This window comes from Eleutherodactylus coqui, chromosome 2 (assembly GCF_035609145.1).
Source record: "Eleutherodactylus coqui strain aEleCoq1 chromosome 2, aEleCoq1.hap1, whole genome shotgun sequence".
In the NCBI taxonomy this organism is placed as follows: Eukaryota; Metazoa; Chordata; class Amphibia; order Anura; family Eleutherodactylidae; genus Eleutherodactylus; species Eleutherodactylus coqui.
This window is the reverse complement of record NC_089838.1, coordinates 60,161,677-60,180,896: the sequence shown is the minus strand read 5'-3', so window position 1 is coordinate 60,180,896 and position 19,220 is coordinate 60,161,677. Positions and strand designations below refer to the sequence as shown.

The window sequence follows — 19,220 nt, the reverse complement described above, 5'->3', positions numbered from 1 at the left end:
AGAATGACCTATCAGCACACCAAATGTTGTAATTTATATGAATGTCCCACCTTTGTTTGTTTAAATTATTATATAAGCCTTTTCCCACCAAAATAAAGGCAGATGTCCTGTGGTATATACACTATAATGATGTATCTTTAATTGGCTACTTCGAGCTCGCATTAATCATATCTAATATGGCACCCACAGTATATAAGGCTGTCATTTTTGCCACAGTATGTACACCATAAATACAAGACCCATACATTATACGGTACATCAAATAGTACTGTTAAAAAATACAACTTGACCCACAAAAAAAAAAAAAAGCTTTTAGACAGCTACGTTGATGGATAAATAAAAAGGTTATGATTTTTTGAAAATGGAAAGGAAAAACGGAAAATGAAAATAAAAATAAAATAAAATAAGGGGCAATCCTTAATGGGTTAATTTAGGTTTTGAGCCAGCCCATTCAAAATTAATGATAAGGGATTTCAAATTATTAAGGAGAGACTTTGAAATAAGGCGTTGCAAAGCATATGAGGAAGAACGTTAATTTTCAAAGCATGGATTCTCCCAAACCACAGGAGGATCTGCTCCAAGATACCAAATCCGCTTTTATTTGCTCCAACAGTGGAATAAAATTCAGAGAAAATACACCGTTAGGTAGGAAGAATCAGAGTGCATAAGTAGGCCAAAGAGGGAAGCCCATTTAAAAGGAGAAAGAACATTTTCAAGCTAGAAACCGCTGCTGGAGGAAGATTAACATTTAGAACCTCAGATTTATGCAAATTCACCTTATAGTTGCTAAAATCACCAAAGTTAATGCCAGGATTGGAAAAAAAGACTAATAAATTATCAGCATAGATGGCTAATTTTTAAATAGGGTTGTCCGCGGTCACCTCCTGAATTGACTGATCTCAAAGCTGTAGCAAGGCATTACATCACAATGATGTATAAAAGGGGGAAAGAGGGTAACCCTGTCGGATTCCATTCTTAATGGAGAATGGAGCAGATTAACTCACGTTTACCCTCATCTGCAATACAATTTCACATCTATAGTGATGAGGGAGATTAGTCTATAGCTCCCACAGACCACTGAATCTTTTCCAGGCGTTGGAACTACACAAATGTGCGCAATACTGTTAAACGCATTTAAAATGGCGTTAACTAGATTTTGGGAAAACAGTCTCTAAAATTTAAGGTGCACCCATCTGGTTTCGGGCATTAACTGACTTTAAGTTCTTTAAAGGCCACCAACAGTTCTGGTTCGGAAAACTCGACCTCCAACTCCTTACTGAACTCTTGAGCCAAGGAGGGATCAGGCGTTTATTGATATATTTCCAGGTTTTTTCTGTGCGGTCGCCATCAGATAGGGAAGCGTATTCTCTGTGAATTTTGTAAACGCATTTAAAATAATAATGAAATTCCTCAAATATGTCTTAAGTAAAAAGGATGTTTCCTTTATTCTGAGAGTGAGAGGACATAATGTAGAAGAATTTTGTTGTGGGCGAAGAGCACAGGCAAGAAGCTTGCCAATTTTGTCCGCCAGCTCATAATATAAGGCATTGAAGCCTATCTCTGGTATACCTATCCTTCTGATCTAAGAAGCAGCGGAGGCGTGACTGAGTTTTACATAAGTCCAAGTAGCTATCAGAAGTCAATGCACTTTTATGAAAGGTTCCCAGCTTGTAAAGTCTGACACAAAGTTTTGACAGTTCTCCCTCTCTAATTTTCTTTAGCCACCTAGCGTGAGAGATCAGTATGCCCCGCAAATAGGGTTGTTAAAACGAGACACTAGGAAGTTGCTAACAGATGAACAAATCTTTGCCTGGCAGACCGGATCTAGAACTACATTGTCAATTAGTTGCTAAGTGAATGATCAGGAAGTATGCTCCCCATTTCAACGAGGCCCAGGCCATGGCATAATTAGATAAAAGGATGGATTCAATACCAGCCCCAGGTGACCTGTCAGTAGGGTGTGGGAGAAGAAGATATAGTCTAAGCAATGGTGAGAGTTGTAGGCGACCAAGAGAAACGCATACTCCTAAGTTTTAGGGTTATGCGTGCGTCAAATCTGCACACTGCGTGTGGTGACATCTACCTGTGCAGAAGGTCTCATAACACCAGGAAGACCTACTTGTAGATGTGTCCAAATTTGCCTCCAATGGAAAAGTTAAAATCCGCCAAGGATGATAGGGAGATGGACTGCAAGATCTGTTTGTCCCTTATTTAGAAAATACACATCAACAATTACTTCCATCTAGTGGAAGAGGGAAATTTGAAGGAAAATATAACAACCCAACTGCTTTTGAAGTGTGTACAATGTGTGTTTTCATGGACAGTAATAGACATTCCTTTAGATTTAGACTCTTCTGTATTGCTGCGAGGGATATGAGAAGTTTTAATATGTCCTTTCTCTAATAGAACTACAGAAGCTTGCCGTTTATGAAGTGAATAGAGTATTTGATTTCGTTTCCTAGGTTTCTTGAGCCCCTTGATATGAAATGGACAAAGCTTCAGCCTATCCACTGTAGATCAAAGGACAGACTGCCTGTCCAGCTGCACCAATATCTTCCAAGGAACAGGGGGAAAATGGGAAGAGAGGGGGAGAAAAAGAAGAAAACAACAAGCACAAGAGCATATGCACAAAGTGTAAAGAACATTATAAACACAAGCTATATGTGCTAATCCTTAGGAAACATAAATTACCGTAGTTAATATCTAAAATGAAAATAAAAAGCAACACCACCACAACAGTGTGTAACTGACAGTATTAGTGTATCTTGACGCCACCGGAAGCTAGGGGTTTGACAGGAGGAACGCCCCTGTCACACCCCTAGCTCCCAATTGGTGCATGAATACAAGGTCATGGAAGGTCCTAGGATGCATTGTTGTGAACCCCCGCCACCTGCCACTGACACTGTGGAAGCCTTTTGAGGCAAATGGCAACAGCCTCAACTGACTGAACAATCAGGATACGAAAAAAATCAAATATGTAGCTGAGTAAGGAAAGTGAAGAGGGAAACTGCTAAGGCAGGGGGAGACACCTCTGTGAAGTCAGCACCCCATCTTTCAAAAAAGTTAATTTTTTCATAAGTTCTGGATGCACCCCAAAGAGTTCTAGAGTTCACAATTAATTTTAAAAATAGTTCTAGTGAATTAAGCAAAAAAATCAACAAATGTATCTCTGCGGTGCTAACTTCCAAAAATGATATTACTAAATCAGCGAGAACTTTGTAAGTATTGGTTCTAAAGCCTCGAGCATTAAGAGTTTTCTTCAGAACTCTTGAGGTGCTACCCAGAACTCTTATAAAATTGCGGGATTTCCCAAAAAATTATTTACACATAATAACTGAAATTTTTTTGGTCCGGCATCTAAAAATCAGCGAGAACTTTGTAAATATTGGTTCTAGAGATTCGAGCATTAGGAGTTTTCTTCAGAACTCTTGAGGTGCTACCCAGAACTCTTATAAAATCGCAGGATTTCCCCAAAAATTATTTACACATAACTGAAATTTTTGGATCCGGAATCTAAAAATCAGCGAGAACTTTGTACATTTTGGTTCTAGAGCTTCAAGCATTAGGAGTTTTCTTCAGAACTCTTGAGGTGCTACCCAGAACTCTTCTAAAATCGCGAGATTTCCCCCAAAATTATTTACACATAATAGCTAAAAAAATTTCAAAGTTATGTGTAAATACTTTTTGGGGAAATTCTGCGATTTTATAAGAGTTCTGGGTAGCACATCAAGAGTTCTGAAGAAAACTCTTAATGCTCGAGGCTCTAGAACCAATATTTACAATGTTCTCGCTGATTTTTAGATGCCGGATCTAAAAATTTCAGATATGTGTAAATAAATTTTTTGGGAAATCCCGCGATTTTATAACAGTTCTGGGTAGCACCTCAAGAGTTCTGAAGAAAACTCCTAATGCTCGAAGCTCTAGGACCAATATTTACAAAGTTCTCGCTGATTTTTAGATGCTGGATCAAAAAATTTCAGTTATGTGTAAATAATTTTTTGGGAAATCCCACAATTTTATAAGAGTTCTGGGTAGCACCTCAAGAGTTCTGAAGAAAACTCTTAATGCTCGAATCTCTAGAACCAGTATTTACAAAGTTCTTGCGTATTTTTAGATGCCGCATCTAAAAATTTCAGTTAATATGTGTAAATAATTTGGGGGGAAATCCCGTGATTTTGTAAGAGTTCTGGGTAGCACCTCAAGAGTTCTGAAGAAAACTCTTAAAGCTCGAAGCTCTAGAACCAAAATGTACCCAGTTCTCGCTGATTTTTAGTTGCCGCATCTTAAAATTTCAGTTAATATGTGTAAATAATTTGGGAGGAAATCCCGCGATTTTATAAGAGTTCTGGGTAGCACCTCAAGAGTTCTGAAGAAAACTCTTAATGCTCGAAGCTCTAGAACCAAAATGTACAAAGTTCTTGCTGATTTTTAGATGCCGTATCCAAAAATTTCAGTTTTTATGTGTAAATAATTTTTTGAGAAATCCCGCGATTTTAGAAGAGTTCTGGGTAGCACCTCAAGAGTTCTGAAGAAAACTCCTAATGCTCGAAGCTCTAGAACCAATATTTACAAAGTTCTCGATGATTTTTAGATGTCGGATCAAAAAAATTTCAGTTATGTGTAAATAATTTTTTGGGAAATCCCGTGATTTTATAAGAGTTCTGGGTAGCACCTCAAGAGTTCTGAAGAAAACTCTTAATGCTCGAAGCTCTAGAACCAATATTTACAAAGTTCTCGATGATTTTTAGATGCCGGATCAAAAATTTTTTAGTTATTATGTGTAAATAATTTTTGGGGGAAATCCCGCGATTTTATAAGAGTTCTGGGTAGCCCCTTAAGAGTTCTGAAGAAAACTCTTAATGCTCGCGGCTCTAGAACCAATATTTACAGAGTTCTCGCTGATTTAGTAATATCATCTTTGAAAGTTAGCACCGCAGAGATACATTTGTTGATTTTTTTGCTTAATTCACTAGAACTATTTTTAAAAATAATTGGGAACTCTAGAACTCTTTGGGGTGCATCCAGAACTTATGAAAAAATTAACTTTTTTGAAAGATGGGGTGCTGACTTCACAGAGGTGGGGGAGACTAAGAAAATAGGAGGTAAAGGTGATTGATGAGAGGAAGATGAAAGGGAAAAAAGTTATGTCACAAACAAAAGGAAAGAGGGAAGGAAGGGCGACAAAGGCTGGAAATTTGAAGAAGAAGGAGTAACATAACTTGGAGCCTACTATGTGTCATAGCCTGTAAAAAAAAATATTAGGACACCAAAATCTCATGGGCCTAGTGAACAACATAACACAATTAAATCAAACAAATGGCAAAGCCACCAAAACTCAGGGACAGTAATAAAGTGACCAACCGGAAGAAGTCAGTAGATCGACCCCATGTCACAGGAAATGAGATTAGGGCCATAGAGAATATGTTTGTGGCAGGATAAGTCTCTCAATGTATTCCCAGGTGCACAAAACACTTAATCTCTGAGGCCTTGAAGAAGTGGAGGGTACAATTGTCCAGTGTTCTCTTGCTGGAGGCGAGAAGAAATGTGGAAGGGTGGCCCAATCCAGAATGGAGAGCATAGGGAGATCTAACAAGCTGAGGAACTTAAAAGGGGGATTGGAAAAGACCAGATTTCCCATCTTTAGAAGTCACCAGCTGAAATGGGTTTTCCCATTTATAATGGATCTTTTTTTACAAAAAGAATTGAGCAGTGGTTGAACAGCTTTGTGCACTTGAAGGGTACCGTCTGGCTAAATCTGGGAAGATTTGTACTGTTATCCCTGCCACTTTAAGGGGATTTTCTTCCCCTAACAGAAAGAATGGCGTTCTTGATCCAATAAAAATGTACTAGACACATGATGTCCCGTGGGCGGGAAATGTCCTCTGATCTAGGACCAAGAACACAATGGATTCTGTCTAATTCCACAGTAGGGTGTTGAGAACAGGCCAGAAGGGAAGTGAACAAAGATTGAATAGTGGGTTCCAAGTCTTTTAGGCTCACTGTGTGGAGCACCGGAGGTTAATGCAACAGGCTAACAGGGGCTGTAGTTCTCATGTCACGTGGCAGGGTGCCTTCACTAACCTGAGGGTCCTGGGCTCCACACCATACCCTTTTGTCAAGGGAGCTCTCTAGAACTGGGCTAGGTAGGGACCTGGAAAGAGATGGGGAAGGTGCATTCTTCAAGGGAGTTGCAGGCTGAGAGCTAAAGAAACATTGGATGTCGGGTTTTTATTGGGGAAAAGGGGGGTTTAGGGGCTAGAAGTTAACCTGTTATTTTTATGGACCATGCAAGTAAAGGGAGAAAAGAGTTCTAGCTGCGTAGATTGTTCAGGCAAAAGTTTATCAGAAAACAGAAAATCTGTTTACATGTTACAGGCAAGCCACTGCCCACCGGGTTTGGTTGCAACTGACACAAAGGCAGAACATCCGAAGCATAGTCTGAAAAAAACTGGGTCAGAGGCCTTTCACAGTACCCCAAACTGTATACTTTGATGCAATCTGGTAATACTTGTTGATAACCAGAAAATAATAAGGGAATAAAGAAATAATAACAGTGGCCAGTAGATGGCAGGAGAGTTCTGTTGTGTGACTGAGTCACTGGATTTACAGGTAACAACGGATGAATATATAGACCAGGGGTGCCCAACTCTTTCTGATCTGAGGGCCACATTGCCGTACTGAAGCAGTTCCAGGAGCCACAAGGGTATTCCCTTCTGAGACATTAATTTTTTATCCAAAGTATAAGCCATAATGAATCGAAGCAAGTTCCACTTCCAGGATTCCCACCTATTGGTAAAATAGCGAACACCTCACTCCCCCTCCTTTCCCCCAAAAACAGCACTTTAGAGGGAAGACAATGCATGTGGTTCTCTCCATTGTAGATATTCCTGTTGCCCTGCTATATACCACTTCTCTTCACCCTGGTATGGAAACTACATGTAAGCAGCCACATGCCACATAGATATTTGTGTGTCCAGATGATTGGGGGGGGTCGCACAAAATGGCATTGCGGGCTGCATGTAGCCCCTGGTGCTCATGTACCCCTGATACAGACCATTCCTATAGTCCTGAAAATATTGAAGCAAGCCTTACCAGGTGAAAATAGTAACTGGTGGCAGTAATCGTGCCTAGTACAGGATCTCTAGTCAGGGATAGGCTTCCACGCCTCCACGTTCCTGGTTTTGCAGGAGCTGGTTATATCTCTCTCTAGATTAGGTGTTTGTTCTGAGGTGGAGAATGCAGCTGGAGGCAGGGAGCTGGGGAGTGAAAGTGTTCAACCTGATTACACGCTCGCCACTACTGAGAACAAGACCATACCGCTGCTACCGTCTAGCCAGGATGGCGGCCGCAGGAGGATCAAGTCTTAGGCGGAGATACAAGCACAGTGCTATCCATGGCTAGAGAGATTCTCATGGAAGCAGGTATCTAGACCATCAGGTAAGAGGTAAGATGCTGAGTCCAGGACACTAAACTGACTGCAAGCGTTCTGGCACAGGGATGGGGTGCTCATTAGGCTGGGAAATCATGTCAGGCCGAGGTTGCAGCTGTATGTAGGCCTCACTAGGTATTGATGATTTATGGACAGTTTTAACAGCAAGTGAGCTTTAGGTGCCACTGGAAAGATGACCCACAGGATGTAGCCAATGCTGCAGATGATTTCAAGACCCTTTGGTGTGAGAAAGCCCTTAGATGAACCAGGATTTACGAATTATTGTAGAGCCCTCTCCATGAGCATCGGACCCTGCTGCATGTCAAGCCACGCCCCCAACTTTTTAAATAATATCTTTATTATAAAAATTATTTAGTGGCAGCCCCCGATTTGGGGGAACACTGCTAATGGGAAGATGAAGGGTCTCCCCTTTCCCCAGGAAACAACCTATATGCTGTGGTAACTATTGACCGTTGCATGTAAGTGGTAAGTGGCTTATCAGAGCAAGTCAGCCCACACCCCCACCCATGTATGTCACTGATCATTAAGTGGTTCAAACATGAAATAGTGTTACTGACATTTTTGTCTGCACATTCTGGCAATATTCAGTTCCCATTTAGGGACTAAACAGAAATGCAAAAAAGTTTTTAAAAATCCTTTTAGAATATTAAAAGTTAAAATCTGCCTTTCCCATATTTTGTATAAAAAAACAGAAACAAAAAATAAATGCAATAAGTATTGCCATGTTTAAAAAATTCCACACTAATGAACTAAAGCATTATTTTTCTCTAATGGTAAAGGCCATAAAAAATATGCAACACCAAAATTGAAGGTTTTTGTTCACCTTTGCTGCAAAAAAGAAAAAAAAAAGGAATGGTCGTACGCATGCTAAAATGACAACTACAAACTACAGCTTACTCCGCACTAAATCAAGGACTCTGATCCTGACTCCAGACCATTACAATGCTTTTTTTGAAAGATATAACATTACAAGTTATGGGTATATGATTTATGGAGATGGGACACTGATCCAGGAATTTATTCTGCCTGTCCCCAATAATTGGGCAATCGGCCCTTACTTTATAGGGGTTTTTGCTTTCCTCTGGATAAAGTGGTTTATTGATTAAACCTGATGGATCAGTGTCTTCTCTTAACTTGATCAACTATGGAGCTATATCAGGGGCGTACCTAAGGGCTCAGGGGCCCGGGTGCAAAAGTTCAGCTCGGGGCCCCCCCTTGGGCCTCCACCCCACACTCCCCTGTACCCATACCTAGATCGTGCTGCATACATGATCTCCCCCTTGGCGTAATCTTTCCAAACATGACGCATTTCCTGCACATGAACATTTGTTTGTAGCCCCACAGGCCACTCTCACACACACCGCTTTTTACCGCTATCAGCGCGGTGTCCCCAGCGCCATACTAACCGCGGTACAACACTCCCAGAGATTTTAATGAGCTTACTTAAACCTGCGCTCGAACGCAGTGTTTCTAACTCTGTGATTTTCGAGAGCTGTCTGTTCTATTTTTGCGTTGTCGTGGTTTTTAACACATCTCATCACCTATCACAACGATGGGGTGCATTAAAAAGCGCAGTCAGGCGCTGTAACCTGTGTTCAAAAACGCTGCACGAAATCCTGCTAAAAATGCCACGATTTCAAGCTGCGTTTTCTGAACACGTGTCTATCTATATACTATCTATCTATCCCATATCTATCTATATACTATCTATCTATCCCATATCTATCTATATACTATCTATCTGCTATCTATATACTATCTATCTATATACTATCTATCTATACACTATCTATCTCATATCTATCTATATACTATCCATCTATATACTATCCATCTATATACTATCCATCTATATACTATCCATCTATATACTATCCATCTATATACTATCCATCTATATACTATCTATCTATCCCATATCTATCTATATACTATATCTTTACACTATCTAGCTATACATTATCTATCTCATATCTATCTATCTATCTATCTATCTCATATTTATCTATATACTATCTATCTGCTATCTATATACCATCTATCTATTCATCCATCTATCTATCTATATACTATCTATTCATCTATCTATATACTATCTATTCATCTATCTATATACTATCTATCTATCTCATATGAGATAGATAGTATATAGATAGCAAATAGATAGTATATAGATATATGGATGAATAGATAGATAGTATATAGATAGATATGGGATAGATAGATAGATAGATAGATAGATAGATAGATAGATAGATAGATAGATAGATATGAGATAGATAGATATGAGATAGATAGATATGAGATAGATAGATATGAGATAGACAAAGGAGGGAGACAGACAGACACACACACACATATGCACATGTTCCGGCTGCCACATGATGAGAATTTTGCTGCAGTCAGAACGGCCAGCAATTAATGCACTAAATGTGCATGTTGGTATTGCAGAGGGCGGCCTCGGGGCCCCCTGAGCGCAGGGGCTGGGTCGCCATGGCGACCCCAGCACCCCCTGACGCTACGCCTATGAGCTATATACATATGATAAAAAAGGGACCTTGGGGTGGCTTGACACGGGACATCTATCAGCCCCCAAAAAATCAAATGAACCATAGTTTTTCAAAGTAAACATGGGGACCCAATGAGATGCTGAGCGAGAATTCACTCAGTAGTCACTAGTTGCATCATTTCAGCTCGCTGAAATAGGCAATCGTTCATCTTTGAAAAATTGCCTGTCCATAGTGAATGGAGGCAGGTGGCTGAAAGATCTCCAACACGTTCCACCTCCATTCACTAAACAACTATCACTCCTGTGTGAAAGCAGAGGAGCAAAAGTCGTCGTGTGTAAAGCCCCCCTTGAATAACAATATTATGGCTGTCAGAAAATGCGGAGGAAAAAACAGATAGGGCAATAATAGGGCATAAAAGGATAAGTTGTCTTCCTGAGACAACCCATTTAAGTGGTAAAGAATAAAGAAAAATTCTTACCTTTCAGGATGAGTTTTTTTTGCATCCAAGCTATTTGATGGTCCCATTACTTGTCTCCAAATGTTGATGGCATCGTGTCTTGCCAGCTCCAGAGCAATTATTGGACCAGAGCTCATGTAAGCAGTCAAACTAGGGAAAAACATTTTTCCATACTGTTCAGAGTAGAAGTCACTACATTTTTCTGGACTTAGATGGACTTTCATTTTCTGCAAAATATTTATAAAAACATGACAAATATTAAATTTCACAGATAGAGATAAATATATGTGTGTAAAAAAAATCCATCCCTACAAGGAGTTGTTGGAATGAAATGAAACTTTCTTCATGTGAACCCCCACAAACTAGACCCCTTAACTAATTTACCTATTTACTACGTATTTTGACCCCACAATTTTTGAATGAATCTAAGCAAAATAATTTTCATTTTTTTTGCTATTGTGTCATTTTAAAAACAGGTTTTTTTGTACAGCACACACATGAATTAGGACTTTTACTTCAAAATGGATACCCCCATTTGTCCCGTGTTCAGAAACATACCCATTGTAGCCCCAATCTGCTTACTGGACACATGGCTAGGCCTATAATGGAGGGAACACCTGTTGGATTTCAGGGCACCACTGAATAAATTCCAGGCCCCATTACTCACTTGTGCAGAAAAAAAAATTGACTCCCTAAAAAGAATCCCCCCTTTTTGGCATTCCCTAAATCTTATATAAAAATAATTATGAAAACTATGTGGTATGTCTCAAAACAGGCCCACTTGAAATGGGCACATGGAGCAATAAAACCGGGTATTCCTGCTCCTCCTCCCATGCTTCCTGCAAACCCGACACTTTTTGGGGGGAATTTCTTGACCTTGGTGGCTGGGATGGGGTGTAAAAAGTAGTGCTTTGTGAGGCTTCGTAAGCTTGCTGAGGTGCGGCGATCTCAAACAGAAGGCGTTCAAAAAGCTGCTCCTGGAACTGCAGGAAGGCGAGCGTTCCCGGTACTTCTTGTAAATTACGTATTACAGATAGCGATCTGAATGTCAGGCTCACACGGCCGTATGTGAGATCCACTTGCGGAGGCTCGCGGCGGGTCCAAGCTGTGAGCCCGGCTGTGGCCCTGCGTACGGCCACATAATGTACTGCGCATAACTGCGTATTCACAAAGGCAGTCATGCACATTACGTCTTTCTTTGTTTATATTTCCCGCACCGTCACTTAGCGATGATGTGGGTTCCCGCAGCCTGTATACAATGTAGTTGTGTATGAGCTGCAGGTATATCTGTGACCATAGAGCACAAGGGGCTCTATGTTGCGGATGTCCGCAGTAAAATAGAACATGCTGCGTTCTGTTTTCTGCAAATAGATTACGTAATTCCGAACCAATAATGTGAGCGGAATTCTGTAATCCAATGCATATGATTGATCTGCGTATTACTGCAGATCAAATGCATGTGGAATTTGCAATTTCTCTCTGGTCGTGTGAGACTGGCCTAAGGTAGATTGCTACCTTTTTATCTCGTGTGAGGGGACCACTCACCGCGGCCCTCGGTTACTGCTCCAGGCTCTCGGCTACCTTAAGTAGCCAGGAGCAAGGAGATTTTAAATTTCCCGGGCCCTTTCCAGCTTCTGCGCTTGCATCCGCCATTTTGCCGGCGGGCGCATGCGCTGAAGCTGGGGAAATTCAGTGGATAAAGATCCCGTCGGGTGACATTGCCAGAGGCCTTAGGGCTCCTGTCCACAGGGAATATTCATTGCGTTCCCCGTGGAGATAATCTGGCTGCAGAGAACGCAGTGCACGCCCTCCATAGCGTTGCTATGGAAAGCGCACCCTACCTGACCATGAGCAGAGAATCATAGCGATGCTCCGCTTGCGGTTAGCAATTTGCAGCATGCTGCGAATTGCAGCGAATCTTCGCGGTGAGCCTATCTGACAAGCTCACCGCGGAAATCCATCTGCTGGCTCCTGCTCCCAGGTGACGGCTCCTGGGCGGCGGCTCCCGCAACGGAGATCCACCGCGGGATTTCGCAACGCCCGTGGACAGGCAGCCTTAGGTAAGTAATTTCCCCTCCCCTTATGGATTGGATCCGTGATAGGATAGGTGAAACTTAAATTTTTGTTTTTACTTTTACACGATCGCCGTTATCCATTGGATAACGGCGATCATATGACCAGGGACAGCGTTTCACAGCCTCCCGTGAAATCTCCAGGCTCTGGGCTACATTTGGGAGCGAGGAGCAGGGAGATTTTAAATTACCTCGGCAATCCACGGCTTTTGCGCATGTGCCAGCCATTTTGGCGACGGGTGCAGAAGCTGGGGTAAGATCCGCGGATTAGCCCGAGGGCCTTAGGTATGGAATTTCATCTCCCCTCCCGGATATGATCCGTAAGGGAAGGTGACACTTAAAAAAGGTAAAAAATAGAAAATAAAAGTTTAACTTTATATGATCGCAGTTATCCATTGGATAACGCCGATCATGTGACCGGGAACTGCACTGTTTCCATTTGTTATTTACTTTTTTTTTTTTTTTTTTTTTTTTAAAGGTGAGCCCGTTCCTTCCTTTATGTTGTACTAATTTATCACGGTGACTTTGAAGCCAATCACTTAAGAATAGTAACATAGTATGCAAGGCCAAAAAAAAAGATATATGTCCATCCCATTCTATTACCCCTCTTCCCCCCCAAAAGTTCATCCAGAGGAAGGCAAAAAAAGCCCTAATGAGCTAGAAGCCAATTTTCCCCATTTAAGGAAAGAATTCCTTCCTGACTCCAATCTGGCAATTGGAATAATCCCTTGATCAACAACCCTAGCTATAGGCACATCTTACTTCTTAACTATGATATCAAAATATTCACAAAAATATTGCCATGTAGATATGGCTACCACGTTTAAAACTAATACCAGATGGGATTCATCCCTGTTCAACAAGCAGGGTATAACACCAGACACACTATTGTTTGTTTTTACAGCCTTTATGGTGCTGTAAAAATGGTTCTCTTTATTCTCTATATGGGTCAATATGATCACGGAAGTACCAAATTTATATATAGATTATAGATAGATAGATATCTGCTTAAAAACGTCTTTCAGCTTAGTCAGGCTACCTCTTTACACGTAAAAGGTATTTAAACTGGCCCCTTAGTACAAGAGGTGCCAGTTATACATCCAGTGTACTGGCCATCTTACTATATCAGTGTATCCTGATATAGCCCAGAGATCCTGCATTCAGTATTTGTGTTACATTCAACTTCATACTTAAAATTCCTTAGTCTTAGTGGCTTAGTGTTTAGAGTCAATTGTCACCAGTGCACCTCAGACTGGTTCTCGGTCGCTCCTACCACTAGTGGGATCAACCTTTTCAGAGCAGGTAAGCCGCTTGAGGGACTTGTGCGGCTCAGTAGACTAGTGGACCTCAAGGGAGCCTAGACTCAAACTCCCAGATCGGTTTTCTGGGAAGCGTCAAGGTTTTGTGATGTTTCGGGAGTCCTGTAAACTGTATTTTAGAATAAAACTGCAGTCGTCGGGCAAAGAGGCCCAGGGGGTGGGAATTATTATCTGTCTATTACAGGCATTCTCCCTTCCCCACACTTCAGTAGATGTTTTTATCACTGCTAAGGGTTTACGCTATTATGATCCTGACTGTTTAGCTTCAGCCAAAAGTAAGATTCATACTCTCTGACAGAGTAAAGGTCCAGTAGAAGATTACTGTACTTAGTTTGGGCGGTAGTCATTTGATACCCAGTGGAATGATCCGACTCTTAAGAGACAATTTTGTTTCGGATTATCAGATCAAGTTGAAAAGATAAGATGACTTAATTTCCATCACCTCGTACTTTAGAGGAGATTGTAGCTTTAGCCATAAGAATTGACCAGTGTATTCAGAAGAGAGCAATGGAACTCTCTGCCTGAGAACGTGGTGATGGCAAATTCGAGTTCAAGAGGGGCCTGGATGTCTTTCTTCAGCTATACAATATTATGTTATAATCACTAATGATGGTCGGTGATTCAGGGATTATTCTGATTGCAAGATTTGAAGGAATTTATTCCTCTAAATGAGGAAAATTGGCTTCTACCTTATTGTTTTTTCTTTCCTTCCTCTGTGTCAACATTGGGGGTAATAGGCTGAACTGGATGGACATCTGTCTTTTTTCAGCCTTGCATACTGTTACTATATTGCCACATAACAACATTGAGTGCATTTAATATTACCTGAACAATGTGGAATCCGCTACGGAGAATTATGTCCTCAATTTCATCTGCTTTATGGAGAACATCTGGTTTGATAAGCGCTAAGGTTCTTTCAACATGTATCCTAGGAGCTACCATGAACTGTTCCTTGATTTTCATTTGTTCTTCACTCATTTTCTTGTGCTACAAACATAAATTATACTTTTAAAATCACAAAAAAAAAAACACATTTCCTATATGCATTCTACACACCTTTAGGGCAGCAAAATATTTTTAAAACATTTATTCAGAACCCGTCAATGTCTGAGAAAAAAAAACTACAAAAAAAGGACAGGGGAGAGGGTGAGAGACATTAGGCACACCAAAAGTTGCAGATGGGCAAGATGCACTAGACAACAGACAAGCAAGGACAAAGGTCTATCCCTGATCTAACAGTAGCCAAGCCGGCCTACTAAGCGGAGCACCCATCCTGAAAAGGGTGACACTGCAACAGAAGCCTGAATTTCCCTAGATAAGACTGATTAACTACCAGGGTAGAAACATATAGGACAGAACCACCTAAATGCACAAGATACTTAACAACTAGTTTCCGAATTTACCAGCTCATAGATTCCAAAGTATCTTCCTGCACTCCATGCACACATCAAGGAAGTCAGGTGATCCCAACATCACAGAGCAGGACCAAAGATCAAATTAGATAGCCGTTGCCCTCCGACAGGAGTAGCTGGAATAAAATCCCCTCACAGACACAAAGGCAATCTGGCCTGTCATTCACCTCAGCCAGCCTATTGGAGCAATACAGAAGGAAGGTGTGATCTCTTTGGTGTGCAACACTACATAACAATACGCATTCAACAGCAGGCGCATCACCTGGTCTGGTGCAGAAGTTGTGATATCACACTAAAATAGGATGTGCCCGAAAAACTCTAGCACCATGACACCTATTAAATCTTTTTAGATTTCTTTATTATTCTTAGACATGTTAAGCTGATATACATATTACATTGATGTAGTCTTTTCCCTCTTCCCCCTTCCATGAGTAAACCAAACTCCTTTTTTAAGGCCTCCCTCACACAGGTGTTTGGCTTTGCTGCGATTTTACTTTTGCATGCAGCTACCTGCGGCCAACAGCGGGGTTTAGCATACCTCATCATTGATGAGGTACGCTAAATGCCAAAAAATAGAACAGACTCCACTCGAAAAGCGTGATGCTTTCCAGCGGCTGTAGGAGAGGCTCGATTGAAAACAACGGAAGCGTCATACCGCGATTAGCGTGCCGCTGAAAACGCTGCGTTAATCACGGAAAAAAGTGTCTGCGTGCGGTAGGCCTAAGACCTGATTTAACACCCGTAGAATCAATAACCGGATCAAGCCTTTAAATTCTATGGCTGATTCACAATTTCATGACAAGCTCCTTACTTAAGACCAGTTTCTGAACAGTAGATTTAACCCCCCTCACCCTTCCCCTTCTGACTAGGCACATCTTCAAGTATTAGACATGAGTAATTTTTAGACCAGAGCGTGGTTTTATTTCTCAGTCAACCTACATGTAGTTGGTCTTGTTTTTGCTTAGAAGACATAGGACTTCTCTACTGTGTAATTAAGTAAGGCCGGTTTCACATCTGCGCTGGAAACGTCAGCTGGAGGTTCTATCACAGATGTGGCTGAAAATACCGGAACAAAAAGCGGGGCACAGGCGGGTGGAAAGCAGGCTGACCCAATTATAGTCAATGGGGATCGTTGGCGCTGTTTGGCTGCGGGGATTCCCTTTTCCTGCTCCCCAAAGAAAAAGGGCAAAAAAAATTTTTAAAATATTTCTATTTCGGCTTTTTGCACAATGCAGGTGAAAAGTGATTTCTTATATGATTTTACAAAAAAATTGGCACTATTTGGGAATGATTGTTTATGACAATGTGGCTTTTGCAGGTAAAATGGTTCAAAACTGTGTACTGTCTTAATTGTGAAAACGGCGCACACGGAATCAAAGGTTCACAAGAAGAAAAATTATTAAATTAAAGCCAGGTGGAGAAACATTTTCCATTTTTCTAATTTTTATTTTTGGATTAGAGAATTTTTTTATATTTTTCTCTATACATGATTATGGGGGCTGCTCTCTTATCTGAGCTTTGTTTCCCAGCATTTAGAATATATGCTTTGGTGCTTCTTCAGATGGCCCTGATTTCACCCCATTATGTGGCCACAAAGTGTGACGAGAGGAAATCACTGATTTTTGACTAGCGGGATTCTCGGGCGTTAATACTACATGTAAGAAAACATGGGACTTACCCCATTTATCTGGCGTGTAGTTTGTCTATGTGCGAAAAAGATAGAGCAGGACTAATCTTCTTACTTTTTTTTTTTTTCAGGCCTCTTCTACACGGGCGACAGCGATATCACCGCCAGAAAATCGCAGTGATATCATTTCTGTGTCTTGTGCGATATTATGGAATTTCTTGTGGTGATATCGCAATTTTATGTCGCTACAAGGTTGTGCAACTTTATAGAGCTCTTTTGCAGGGATTTGCGGGGAGGGGGGGTAAGGGGGGGGGGTAAATTTTAAAGCCCTACCCCAAAAATAATCCGTGGCTGCAAAAAGAACCACAATACATCACCTAACAGACGCTGTTTGCTCCACCACACTTCTCCTCGCAGGTCCCCGACACACTAGCTTGTAGTTTTCCCCCAGCGCTTCCTGGTTAGGGGTTCAAAAACCCCACCTTCAGGAAGAGCTGGCTGTGATTGGTTCTTGAACGTCGCGGCTCAGCCAATGACTGCAGCACTTGATAAACCAATCACAGCCATTCAATGCGATGCCTGTGATTTGTTCATCGAGCGCTGCAGTGACTAGCTGAGCCGTGTATATAGATGTAGGATCCAACAGCACTCATTCAAATAATAAAGTCCAAAAATAGGATGCGGAGGAAAAATACATGCAAAGCCGTATGGGGTCAATAAACAAAAAACACCCCCAAGAAATCCTAATATCAGTAGAGATACGGCAGCATTAAAGGGGTTGTCCCGCAAAATAAAGTAAACACTTCTGTATGGCCATATACATGCACTTTGTAATATACATCGTGCATTAAATATTGGCCATACAGAAGTTATATACTTACCCCCCGGTGTTGGCGTCCCCGTCTCCCTGGCGCCGACCAAATCCTTCTCCTGGCTCGAATAGACGCGCTTGCGCAGTCTGCCTCTTCTGTCCCGTTGAAGGGGCCGCTCCAGCGTGCTTGCGCCGCACAGCTGGTCTGCGCATGCCAGCACAGGGGGGGGACCCCCCGTAGGTAAGTATATAACTTCTGTATGGCCAATATTTAATGCACGATGTATATTACAAAGTGCATGTATATGGCCATACAGAAGTGTTTACCTTTACTTTATTTTGCGGGACAACCCCTTTAACCCTTTGCAATCCAATTTTGGATTCAGGGTTTCCTAGGGGGCTTTCTCTGCTTGCCATTATACAATGGCGCCATCTGCTGGCTAGAGCCAATACTGCGGTATGTGACATGCTGGAGAGGCCCCCGACAACAAAGCAGCCAGTAATATACAATAAGAATTTCCTGCCGAACGTCTTCCGACATCGGAGCTGTACAGCCTTCAATCAGAATGTCTTCGGACGTCAGACAGTGGATTGGAAAGGGTTAAAGGTAGAAAGAGCTTTTTTTTCAAACCTTTATTCGTTCCATATTAAAACAGGGAGGAGGAACGTTTCGACCTATGTGGTCTTTGTCAAGCTGAGCCGTGGTGCTCAAGAGCCAATCAGAGCCAGCGCTTCCTGGACGTAGGGGTTTTTGAAACTGAAGCGTTGGGGAAAAACTACAAGCAAGTGTGCTGGAGCTGCAGAGAAGTGTGTCGGAGCGGACAGCGGCTCACAGGGTTTATTTTAGGGCTAAACAGTAGGATTTTCTGCTGTAAAAGTTGCGTCGCACTGCATTTTCGTGTGATGCAACACCTAGGACGGCTCCATAGGGAAACATGGGCTACAAAACATCGCAAGTCGCAGCTGTATAGAGCGTGCTGTGATTTTGTATTCCTGCAGTGCAGCAGCCTATAAAGCATCACTAATGTGAAGGAACCCATTGGAAGCCATGGGCTGCACAGACATGCGGTTTGTAGTGCTGTCGCATCGCGGAAAAATAAAAATAAATAAAAATCACACGATTTTGTCACCTGTGTGAAAGAGGTCTTAAACCCGCGCACTATCATGGGGTGTGAATAGTCAAAAAAAAAATGTTCATGCGCTAATATGCTCCGTAGCGGCGAGCGTATTAGCTTATGCGCCCGTGTGTTTAAGCGCTAAAGGTCGCTGCTTTTTCTCTGTAGACACTGTTGGCTCCCATCATGTATTTAGCGAATGTCCTCCATTCATTACGTCACCTCTCACGCACACGGCAACGACCGCCACCTCTCACGCACACGGCAACGACCGCCACCTCTCACGCGCACACAGCGCCGGCCGTCACCTCTCACGGACACGCACACAGCGCCGGCCGTCACCTCTCACGGACACGCACACAGCGCCGGCCGTCACCTCTCACGGACACGCACACAGCGCCGGCCGTCACCTCTCACGCCCGTGCAGCGCCGGCCGTCACCTCTCAC

The 19,220-nt window shown here is 42.0% G+C and overlaps 1 protein-coding gene across 3 annotated transcripts in view; it reads right to left on the bottom strand.

The window, feature by feature from the left end:
• NME5 (NME/NM23 family member 5) overlaps window positions 1–19,220 on the bottom strand; it is a 39,962-nt gene that overhangs the window by 20,194 nt on the left and 548 nt on the right. For 2 of the 3 annotated variants that reach the window (XM_066591044.1, XM_066591045.1), the window contains exons 2-3: window positions 14,634–14,795; window positions 10,439–10,644 (exon numbers count right to left, since the gene is read on the bottom strand). In XM_066591044.1, coding sequence (XP_066447141.1) covers window positions 10,439–10,644; window positions 14,634–14,786 — 359 coding nt within the window. In that variant the 5' untranslated portion in view covers window positions 14,787–14,795. Of the gene's footprint in view, window positions 1–10,438; window positions 10,645–14,633; window positions 14,796–15,211; window positions 15,384–19,220 lie in introns of those variants that run through there. The other variant, XM_066591043.1, reaches the window with a different exon arrangement.